Below are 12,216 nucleotides of genomic sequence, written 5' to 3' on the forward strand. Positions count from 1 at the left end.
AATATGAACCTTGAGGGATGCTAGACGAAGCAGAAAAGCAAAAAGTTTGGCAGTACTGAACTTGTATGCATCATAATTCTTAACCACACACCAGGAGAAGAATTCCAGACCCTATAATAAATCCGACCCGAAGCCGGTTTACGGGCCTTCAACATAGTTTAAATGTCCGCCTCAGAAAATCCTTTGGCCCTCAGAACTAAAGCTTCAAGAGCCATGCCGTCAAAGCCAGTTGGGCCAGAACCTGGTAGACACAAGGGCCCTGAACGAGGAGGTCTGGGTGTTGTGCAAGCAGAAGAGGACGCACTATCGAGAGACCCTGCAGGTCTGAGAACCAATGCCGTCTGGGCCATGCTTGAACTTCCTTATTACCCTAGGCAGGAGTGACACCGGAGGGAACACATACTGCAGTCGAAAGTTCCATGGTATTGCCAGCGCATCCACGAATGCTGCTTGAGGATCCCTTGTCCTTGCTCAGAAGACTGGAACCTTGTGATTGTGTCGAGACGCCATCAGGTCTACATCTGGTAGGCTCCACTCTCCGGCGTCTAAGTCCTGACGACTGAGGAAGTCCGCTTCCCAGTTGAGGACCCATGGAATGAACACTGCCGATATGGCTGGCAGATGGCGTTCCGCCCATAGAAGAAACTTTGACACTTTCAACATTGCCATCCGGCTTCGAGTGCCACCTTGATGATTTATGTACGCCACCGTGGTGGCATTGCCCGACTGTACTTGAACAAGCCTGTTCTGTACCAGAGGCAGGGCCAGTTTCAGAGCACTGAACACTGCCCACAACTCCAGAATGTTTATCGGAAGGAGAGATTCCTCCCTGGTCCACCTACCCTGAAGAGAGTGTTGCTCCATCACCGCGCCCCAACCCCGCAGACTGGCATCCGTCGTTACGAGGACCCAGTTGGAGATCCAGAAGGGACGACCCCTGCTCAATCGTTGGTCCTGAAGCCACCACCTCAGTGACAGACGAACTTCCGGAGTCAAGGAAATCATGTGAGACCTGATCCGGTGAGGCAGGCTGTCCCACTTGGAAAGGATTAACCGCTGCATAGGGCGAGAATGAAATTGAGCCTACACTACTATGTCGAAAGCCAACACCATGAGGCCTAGTGTATCGAAACACGTGGGCGAGATAGGAAGCATCTTATCCTGTCCTGAAGTTTCAGGACCTTCTCTGGAGACAAGAACAACCATTGGTTGTGTGTGTCCAGTAATGCCCCCAGGTGCACCATGCTCTGAGCAGCGACCAGTGAGGATTTCTTTCAGTTGATGAGCCACCCGTGGGCTTGCAGGAATTGGACCGTCAGTTCCAGATGACGGAGGAGAACCTCTGGGGAGTTTGCCAGGATCAACAAGTCATCTAGATACGGCAGGATCATGATACCCTGACGACGGAGAAGGGCCGTCATGACCGCCATGACCTTGGTGAAGATTTGCAGAGCCGTGGCCAGTCCAAAAGACAAGGCCTGGAATTGATAATGTAGGTTGCCAATAGAAAAACACAGATATTGCTGATGCGACATGGCAATAGGTATTTGTAGGTAAGCAACCTGTATGTACAGGGATACCATATCGTCCTTGGGCTCCAAGGCTAGAACAATAGAGCGAAGGATTTCCATACGGAATTTGGAAACCTTCACAAATTTTTTCAAAGACTTGAAGTTGAGAATGGACCGGGAGGATCCATTCGGTTTCAGAACTAGGAACAGCATTGAATAGTACCACCTGCCTCTTTGAGACAGAGGCACCGGCACTATCGCTCCTGTGTCCAGGAGGGATTGTACCACCAAATGTAGAGTTTTTGCTTTCAACAGATCCGAAGGGATATTTGTCGAGCAAAACTGAAGAGGGGGACGTTTCTTGAAAGAGATGGCGTATCCGTGAGTGACGACTTCCCTCACCCAGGCATCTGAAGTGATCTGTAACCATACCTGGGCAGACCGCAGAAGTCGGCATCCCACCCTGAATGCTTAGGTTTGGGCTTAGAGGTTTTGGAAGTGCGAGTCTGTTTTGGGTACACTTGACCCTTTGCTTTACTTGGAGGTCGAAAGGAACGAAAGGTGGTACTCTTAGCCTTCTGAGCCAAAGGATCAGTACTCGGCAGACATGCAGTTTTAACAGACGCTAAGTCAGCAACAATCTTGTTCAGATCTTCCCCAAAAAGGATGTTTCCCTTAAAAGGCATTACCTCCAAGGTCTTTTTGGAGTCCAGATCCACAGACCAGGACTGCAACCACAGAATCTGGCGAGCCAGAATGGACGTAGTAGACGCTTTGGCTGCCAGCACACCGGCATCAGAAGCTGCCTCCCGAATTTAATGAGAGGCTGTGGTAATATATGAAACACACTGTCTGGTATTATCAGAAAAGTTCAGAGGTAGCTCCAGTTCAACTTCTTGAACCCAGGCTTCAATAGCTTTTGCAGCCCAAGAAGCCGCTATAGTAGGACTATGTACAGCACCCGCAAGAGTGTAAATAGACTTCAAGCAACCCTCCACACGCTTATCCATCGTTCCTTCAGCGAGGTGACGGTAGTGACAGGCAGAGTAGAAGACACCACCAGACGTGCAACATGTGAGTCCACCAGCGGCGGTATTTCCCAATTTTTACTTAACTCTGCAGTTAGCATCTTTTTAGACAGGGAGAATTTCTTTCCTGGAAACTCCCAGGATTCCTGACGTATGTCAACTAAATGGTCAGAATGTGGTAAAACTAATTTAGTAACCTTCTGACGTTTGAACTTATCAGGTTTCTTAGACATATCTGGAAGTTCAGGTTCATCATCAATCTAAAGAATCAGTTTGATAGCCTCCAAGAGGTCAGGAACATCCACCTGTGCTGTAGATTCCCCATCAGAAGCATCAGCATCAGTGTCTGATGGGTCAGTATATATGCCATCTTCAGCGGATGAAGTATCTGAAACATGCGTGGATTGTGAGGAAGAAATGGCCCACTTAGATGACCCTTTGGTCCTAGAAGGGCGAGAGTCAGGCTTTTGTTTAATTAAAGACTGATTTGACTGCTGTAACTGAGTTGACAGTATCCATCCATGGCGGATTAGCTACAGGGACAATATGTGGCTGTAACGGCACAGGAGGTCCCACAGGGGGCGCAAGTCTCGTTACTAGCGTAGTCAGTAAATTTGAAAAAGCAGCCCAAGGTGGGTCTTGGTGTGCCACCGGTGCTGTAGGCTGACCGAGGGGTACAGAACCCCCAATACCTGGACCCTCAGCTGGAATATTTTCCTCAGATAAATCCGCGGCGTCAGCACTGTATGACGCAGGATCAGCCACGGATCTCCCGCCCTGTGACGCAGACATTATTGGAAAATGTAGCCCTAGGGCGTAACAGTACAATATAGCCAGACACAGTACCTGACAAAAAACCCCTGTGGAGTGTGAATGCAATGCAGATCACAAACAGAGGATTTAAGAGGTATAAGGTGACTGAAATACACAGAGAAAAATACCAAACAGTATATCCTGAGGAACACTATATATTTATATATCCTGATGCACTTAGCCCCCCTCAGGGTACAGAATATAGGGATGGCAATATGTGTGAGATACATGGAATAGGAACCACACAGCAGCTATTGGCACACACAGTCACATGTACAATGCAGAAATGATTACAAACAACACTAAAACTGCACTGGACTAGCAATACTACGTAAAGCTATGTATGTATACAGATATAACAATGCACAGTAAATACTGGATGTATTTCACAGAATACTTGTACTATATATTCTGTCAGTGGTGCACTTGTTCTTAACTAACGCTGTCTAAACGACATGTAGAATACTTAAGTGTCCTGTAAATGCACAGCGCTGATTAGACAGGCGGCTTTACAGAGGAGACAGTGCCCAGCAGTCCCAGAATCAGCGCAGCTCTGTGTAATGGTGCCCAAACGCTGACAGGGAGTGAGGGAGAGAGATGCAGCTCCAGGGCGGGAACATCTGCTGTAGATGGCGCCTGGGGCTGGGGGAGGGGCTACAGGTCAGCGCCTTATCCCCTCTGCTTGACTTCACCATTGGGTATTATGAAGCCGGTACTAAACGGATTTTAGTAAATTCGACCTGTGCTCCTTGCCCTGGTGGATATAGTGGAGTCCCTGCACGGCCACAGTGTCCACGCCAGCGGCGCAGTCCGTCTCCGGAGACCGTGACCGGATTGCGATTTCGGCGGGTCCCACCTGGGGGACCCTCTTACCTCCTCCCTATCGTGCGGCCACACAATCCAGGAGAGCAGCGGCAGTATGTGTGCCCGATGAGACCGCAGCGCCACCGCTATAAGTACCCGGCAACCAGTGTGTGGTAGTATACAGCGCCGCTGGGGGAGGTGAGGGAGCCTCAGCACGATATGTCCGTATGACATATAGCACGAAGTGCCTATGCTACGGCCCTTGAAGTCTTTTTTCTTGTCAGAAAAGCTCTTTTTAGGGCTCCCTAATGCAGCCCTTCCTGTTAGCTGCCTGCACTGCAGGCACCAACTTACAAACTGAGCTCCAGTGCCTGGAAGCGGGGATATAGAGGAGGCGGTGCAGTGCATCCTGGGAACAGTCAAAGCTTTAACCTGTTGGTGCCTCAGATCAAGATCCAACTCTACACCCCGATGTTATTCCCTGTGGAATACCAGTGTACCCCGCTGCAGAAATATACGTTTCCAGCCGCACACAAAGTATTATATTTAAAAACAAAGTGAACATTACTTATTTTCAAAGTATTCGCCAGTGGAGTCTATGCAAAGTTGCATGCACTCAAACCACTTGGTGAGACAGCTGGACCAGTCTGAAGCAGGTATGTTTTGTACATGCTAGAAGAATGTCTCCACTTCAGCTTCTGGTGCTTCAAAATGAATCCCACGCACCATGCACTTGATTTGTGGTGACACGAAGAAGTGGCTGGTTTGGCATGACCAAGCTCCTGGATGTGTTCATGGTCCAGAAAATCCACCACATTCCTAGATTTGTGGGCAGGTGCATTGTCATGAAGGGCACCATTTCTTGGACGATGCCTGGAAATGGCTTCCAGCACTCGCAGCAGGCACTGGTTGGTGTACCAGTACCAGTGACAATGCACTGCTGTATGAGTGGTACGGTAGCTACATGACCAGTCTTAACCAATAAAAAAGCCACCATCTGCTTGGCCACGCTGCACTCACGTTGAAACTTCTGTGGGTGCGCACCTCCAACCGGGGTCCACTGGGCAGACTGTTTGGCCTCAGGGTTGAAACTGTAGATCCAGTGTTCATTGCCATTGATGATCTCCCAGAATTTGAGCAACTGCCATCAAACCTGGACAGCATGTTGCAATACCAAGGCATCCAAGCCTTCTTCTGCTTGGGGCACCCAGCATGCAGAATACCTTGCTCAGGCCAAGTTTTTTTGTGGGTTATCAAGCAGATGGATCCTGATGAGATGACGATCTTCTCTAATTGGGCCACATTCACCCTGGTGCCCACCTTAACTGGCCTGCACGGCAGCAACTATGTCCTCAGTGATGGCGGACACAGGTCGGCTTTATCGCTTCGTCTCCCATGTGCTGAAATTCTGCAAACCCCTCATACACAGTGGTTCGGGACAGTGCTTCCTCCCAAACAGTATCTCGCAGTCGGTCAAAACCCTCCTGCTGTCGCTGACCACTCTTGTAGTCGTACAAGATCATGTCTCTCCAGTGACCTGTTGAGCTGCATAACGAATCTGTTAAGGAAGTGAATATGCTGACTGCTTCTGTGCGCAGTGCTGCTCATATAAGGACCCCTATTTATCAACGAGATTCCTTGCTGGAAACTCGTTTTAGGTGGTAAATGGGTCCAATTTCTATTTAACAAAGCTAATAGCGCTGCTAACTAGCAGCGCTATTAGCCTTTCATTTTCCCTATACTGCTGCACAGTAAAGTCTATTTAACAACGAGCGCTATTTCTGAAATAGCGCTCGCTTACCTAAAATGCCTTCATCTGCTCCGGGCAGACGTTATGGACACTGCTGCGGCGGTGTCCATCCTGCGCTCCGGCACCCCCCTCCCGTAGCAATCCCGGCATGCATCATGCCTGCCGGGTTGCTATAGAGATTGGATAACCAAAATGGACGCCGTGTCCGGAAATCACTACCGTGCATGTGCCGGGAATTAGCATAAACCGGCGCATGCGCAGTAGGAGGCCAGTCTGGGGACACAGTTCATTCGTCAGCGCTGATGTAAGGTAAATATCAGCGCTGCCGCGGCAAATACCGCATTCACTTGCCGTGGCATAGGCTCTTCTTAAACAGAAGAGCGCAATGCCACTATAGCACGGCGAGTGAAAATGGTATTTACCGCATCACAAACTGCTGCTTGATAAATGGGGGCCATGGTTCTGTGCCTTGACATTTCACAAGAATTTTAGTCAGAGATTACACTTCACAGCCAGTCAGATTGTGACTACCTATAAACTGCACATCCAGAAACTTATTGTCTATCTATCTATCTATCTATCTATCTATCTACACATGGTTATATAGATAGATATACTGTATCTGTCCTGTGAGCCAGCAGTTCAGCATGCACTGTCCCTGAACGTCTCTAGTGCCACAGTGACACTGACACAGGAATCCCTCCTAGCTGCTGTAGGGATTATTCCCGTTTCCCACTCCATGGTATCGGCCGTGCGCTACTCACGCCTGGCTGCCTCCCCCTCCTCTCTCGCTCTCTCTCCCAGTTTCTCCGTCTTTCCCTCGGCCGGGTTGGATGTACTCGGCGCTCGGCTCGCTCGCCTGGCTCCCCGCTCTCCCAGCCCAGGCTGCTGCTGCTCGGTGAACGGCCGGTGACAGCGGCTCCGGCAGAAGGAAGATGGCGGCCGAGGGCATGATCCTCACCAATCACGACCACCAAATACGTGTCGGGGTCCTGACAGGTAACGCACCGGTGCCCGGTTCCCGGCCCTCTGCTGTATGTGTGTGTGTGTATGTGTGCGCTCTGCCCTCCCCCTGCCCATTGCAATGACAGCGGCTGTGGTGGGGGGCTCCAGCCGGCAACCTGGCACTGCAAGATGGCACCTGGCTGGCCAGAGACCACCCTCCCCGGCTCCACTGTCTCCCAATGTACCCCACAAAGGACACCTGTCACGTATCTGTATCTGAGTTATTATTACTATAATGCAGCAGCAAGATTTTATATATATACACACACACACACACACACACACACACACACACACACCATTACATAGTAACACCACCATCTCATATTTGTGCACACACACTGTGCTGCATTATCTATCTATCTATCTATCTATCTATCTATCTATCTATCTATCTATCTATCTATCATACCACTGTACATTTGCAGAACAATTGTCATTTGTTCATCTAAAAATCCTAGCATAGTTACATTGGTTAGTACAGTGTGGGTCAGAGAGATGTCCTGATCATTACTAGCAGTGTTTCATTTTCCTACCCCCCTTCTGCACCATATATCTATCTATCTATCTATCTATCTATCTATCTATCTCTCTCTCTCTCTCTCTCTCTCTCTCTCTCTCTATCTATCTATCTATCTATCTCTATATCTTTCTCTCTCTATATAAATTCTTTATTATGTCTCTGGTCATGTGTACTCTATGGTCTTAGTGGAGAGTGTAGCTCTGAGCCGTGTAGCCCCTTAATTCACATGCTATTGCTAAGCCTGTCAGCGCTGTGACTGTATCTTGATCTGTATTTTGTGCAGCCTTGTAAGCACAGCCGCTGTATGTTCTCCTAGGTAGATCTGGGGAACCTTATACAACGTAATCTCACTGTGTTGTGTGGCAGTTTAGTAATTAAACCCTAATCCGTATATCCCCCCCCCCCCCCCCCCCGATTGTGAAATCACATTATCCTGTTTTATTTCTCTTTCCTTTGCCCTGCTGTCTTCATCACACTTTTTTTTTTTTGGTGATGCGTAGATGTAAGTAACACTTCTACTTCACAGAATAAATATCACTGCATTGCAATTATTTGATACTGTGTATTTTAGACACACATACACTCAAATGTATATGTGTACACACACCGACATATAGGCTTTGATTTCAATATTGATTAGATTGAGTAAGTAGTTTTTGCATTTTGCACCTTACACTATTGCTGATAATGTTTTTTTATCCTGCTACTGAGGTTACGTCTGAATATATGATGTGCCTGAATTTTGTGCACACATGCTCACCTATCTATACACACTCCGGGTGGAGACTAGATAAGGATTGCAGTCATTTGCAAAGCATGATCCTGAGCTTTCACCGCTGCAAGCAGCACATTGCAGTGGGGACTTGGAGCAGCCAATCTGTATTGTGCATGTAAGGAAAATGTAGAAAAGGCTATTTCTGACGGAGAGCGGACCATAGATTGTATTGACACCAAGGCCCTGCAACATGATTCATGTGTATGCATAGATTATCCTTAATGCATTCTCCTTGTTTTGTAATTCTAGCTTTGGGCTTACCTGTATGGCATCAATGGACCATTTGTACATATATTTCTGTTTGTATATAATGCTTTGCCGTGCGAGTACTGTAGACGGTAATTTACACTGCGTTGGTACAGCTCTAGTGTGTCTTTGTATCAGATGTGTGTTTGGAATGAGTGTCCCTTTAATATAGATCAGAAGCAAATGCGTTCCCTTCCTCCCTCTCTGCCTCTAGATCTCATTTTCTTTTTCTTTTTTTTTTTTCTGCTCGTGATTTATTTATTTATTTTTAAATGGGGAGGTATTGGAGTTTCGAGCTTGGTGACGTACAAAACGCAGGGAGCCTGAAATGAAGGATCTGGATATATTATTGAGAAGCTGATGGCAGAAAATCTGCAATGTAAGGGGGATTCCATTCAAAATAGCAAATGCTATTGTTATCTATTATGGGAAAAAGGAGGGGGTGGGGAGGGATCTGTATGTATCCAACCACCATAAATATCTGTAAAGCTTGCGATATTTTCATGTGCTTTAAAATGCAGATTTTTTTATGGTGTACAATGCAGATATTGCAGTTGACCGTGCTTTCCTTATTGGTGGTCTCTCTCTCTCTCTCTCTCTCTGTGCATCTCTTAATCAGTTATAGCCCATACAAATATACTTATGGCAGGATTGAAATAAAGGAATTTCTATCTTTGTTTGTTCATTTCGTCATTGTGTGTTTTATGAAGGAATATCTAAAAGAAATGAAAATGTCTTTATATTCTGGGAATCCCCCCCTTCCCCCATCACTCCCCCCTCCTTTATTTTTGAAGCTGTTCTTACACAGCAGTGCTGAATAGCAGTGATGGGAAAGGGAACACACCACTGCTTACATCCCACCTAGACCTCCTATGTATTATTGCAAATGAATCTCTGTACTAACCTGTGACCGAATACACAGCTGGATTTGGATGTGCTAATAAAATTGTGTTTGTTTTTGGTATCATTGATTGATACTGCATGTAGAAGCTACACAAGCCAGAGTACAAGCACATCTTTTATTTTACTTATTTCTATCTATATCAGTAATGATGCCAATAAAATAAATGTACAAGAGAGCCAGGCATTTATTTTTTAGATATTTTATCATTTCATTTCTGTGATGATGAATGATGGAGAGAAAGTTATATGTACAGTTTATGTTGCCTTTCCAACTCCTAATTTCCTTTCTTTTTGATTATTTGCTAATCATTGGGCTTCAGATGTATGGGAAATACTTTCTTAAAAGTTAATGTCTTTTTTTTTTTTACATAGCGGTTGTAATCAATTAATACCATATTACCATATTTTTTTTCTTTTCCACATTTTATTTAAAGTGTCTAAGCCGAATAAGTGTCTTGCTGCTAAGTATTTTTTCTTAAATCAATCACAAGTTGATTTATTAGACCACTGCACTGACATATTGCATAGTCTTACTCATTCTCAATTGTCCATTAAATAATACAATACTCCATTATACATAATGCCCGATTCACGTATTTTTGATTAAAATCGTTTATTGAGTGTAGTCTTTCCTAACTGGTTATTTTGCGCTGCATTGATGAATATTCCTTTGTAAACAAATGTGTAAAAGAAACAATCACACACTGTAGAGCCTTGATTGGATAATCAGCTATCGTGACTCACAGCTAGTGTATCCTGACCTCTGTGTCACCATACTGGGCTTGTGGTGGACGTTTGAGATAAAAAGGAACATTGCGGTTATAAGATATATATGAAATGGGAATAATCCACAAATTTTATTTAAATTAAAAATAATTAACAGTTTTTTGCTAATTATTTGCGTGTGGGTATGTATTTTGTTACTGGGAAAATAAAAATAAAAATGATGATCCTTGGTATATGTATGACAAATACAGTATGCAGTGTATAAATACTTTAATAATAGACTTTGCAGGTGTATTAGATATATATATATATATATATATATATATGTGTATGTATATATATATATATATATATATATAATATGTGTGTGTTCACGCTAGGCTGTTTTAGCAGGGCGCCGCGCCCTGTCCGTTTTTTTTTAAGGGCAAAATCCACCCTGCCCTTTCTGCGGCGCCCTGCTAAAACAGCCGCCCGCTTCCTGCCCTCCCAGCGTGCAAAGATGCCGTGCACATGCGCGCGGCATCCATTCATGCTGTGAGAGAGCTTTGGGGAAGCCCAACAGTGACGCCGCCGGCCGCCCACACCCCCTTTTTTAACGCCTGTGGGCTGAACCGCCCACTTTCATTATGCGTAATGACCACGCCCCCTATTTTCCGTGGCCATGCCCCCTTTTCGTCAAGCGTGCGCACACGCTTGTGCCCCTCTCAGTCCAGCGCCTTGCCTGAATTCTAGAGTGAACACTAATATATAAATATATATATATGTGTGTATGCAGTGTATGTGCCTATATCTATATATATCACGTTAAATATATGGATTCAAATACAACTTACGGTGAGTAGCTCATTAAATATGTTTAATACGCAGTGCTGACTATTGCTTGCCCTTTTCGTGGTACTAAAATTAAATTTTCCATTGTGTATGCTTGTAGTGGTGGGCCAGGTTGCATTGAAGATTATACACTTGTCTAGCAGAAAGTCATGTTTACAAACAGACCGGATTACAGAAGAGATAGTGTTGCAGCTTCACTTCCTCTGTTCAAAGGGCCAAACACAATAGACAACGTCGTCGTCTAGTGTTTCCCATCCCGGGCGGTCGGTGGCCGCCCGTACACACTGAGCCATATAACCGCTCATATCGCTCAGTGACGTCACGCAGCCGCTGGCCGTGCATGCAGCTCCTGGACGACAGTCCAGATCGAGCATGCATGCACTGCCGACAGCGACGATCGTTGCCGACCCGCGGGGCCGCGCATCGATCGTCGCTGGTGGCATACACACTTGCCGATAAAATGAGCGACGTCGCTCAGGAAGGGGGAAAATGGGGGACTACGCTCATTTTCTCGGCAAGTGTGTATGGGCCTTAAGACAGTCATAAATCATGTGTATCTAGAAACAATGTTCTTTATTTTCTTCAGTATAATTTTCCTTTTAACATTTAAACCCAGAGTTTAAATTGCAAACGAGTGTAAACAGTCCATATATAAATAATTGTCTATACAGAGATGGTCTGAGATGGGATCCATTTAACATGCAGGTTGAGGTCTAGATGCCGTGGGACGGAGTATAGATGGCCCCCTATACGTAACTGTGTGTCCAATCATGGGCTCCCCATTGAGTTTGTAATGAGGAAAGTGATTTTGTTCCTCTAATGTGACAAAACTATAAACCAAGAATATATTTGTTGAACATAATTGGATATTTAGAGTCTTAAATGTTGTACACAGCCTCTGAGAACCATATGACTGTTCTTGCATACTTAAGCCGAGCCCTCACACAGGTTACTGGGATATGCTTTGGCTCCAAAGTGCGATGTAAGTAGTCCTGGTTACCACCTAGATTTGCACGCTTACAGGTTATTGTATTCTGGGTGATGTAAGCAGATGTGCACATTGCTGATTTCCCTGCGAACATCTGTGGACTGCAAAGGAAAATCTATGATATTTGTGGCTGCAAACAATGGCAGCTCGCGCCCATCACTTTTAATTGAATAGAATGTTGTCAATACTCACATTCTTCACAGGGTTGTTCTTTGAAATGACAATTTGGTAAATGATTTGTGTGAGTGATTGACATATAGGGTGGAATTCAGTTGTTTTTCGCCGCTCCCCATGCCAGACGGGAGTTATTCAA

At 45.7% G+C, this 12,216-nt stretch overlaps 1 protein-coding gene across 22 annotated transcripts in view; it reads left to right on the forward strand.

Moving 5' to 3' along the window:
* Positions 1 to 6,703: 6,703 nt before the first annotated feature.
* GPHN (gephyrin) overlaps positions 6,704 to 12,216 on the forward strand; it is a 615,912-nt gene continuing 610,399 nt past the window's right edge. For 21 of the 22 annotated variants that reach the window (XM_063948129.1, XM_063948127.1, XM_063948133.1 and 18 more), the window contains exon 1: positions 6,827 to 6,905. In XM_063948129.1, coding sequence (XP_063804199.1) covers positions 6,842 to 6,905 — 64 coding nt within the window. In that variant the 5' untranslated portion in view covers positions 6,827 to 6,841. Of the gene's footprint in view, positions 6,906 to 12,216 lie in introns of all 22 variants that reach the window. The other variant, XM_063948135.1, reaches the window with a different exon arrangement.

This window comes from Pseudophryne corroboree, chromosome 12 (genome assembly GCF_028390025.1).
Source record: "Pseudophryne corroboree isolate aPseCor3 chromosome 12, aPseCor3.hap2, whole genome shotgun sequence".
In the NCBI taxonomy this organism is placed as follows: Eukaryota; Metazoa; Chordata; class Amphibia; order Anura; family Myobatrachidae; genus Pseudophryne; species Pseudophryne corroboree.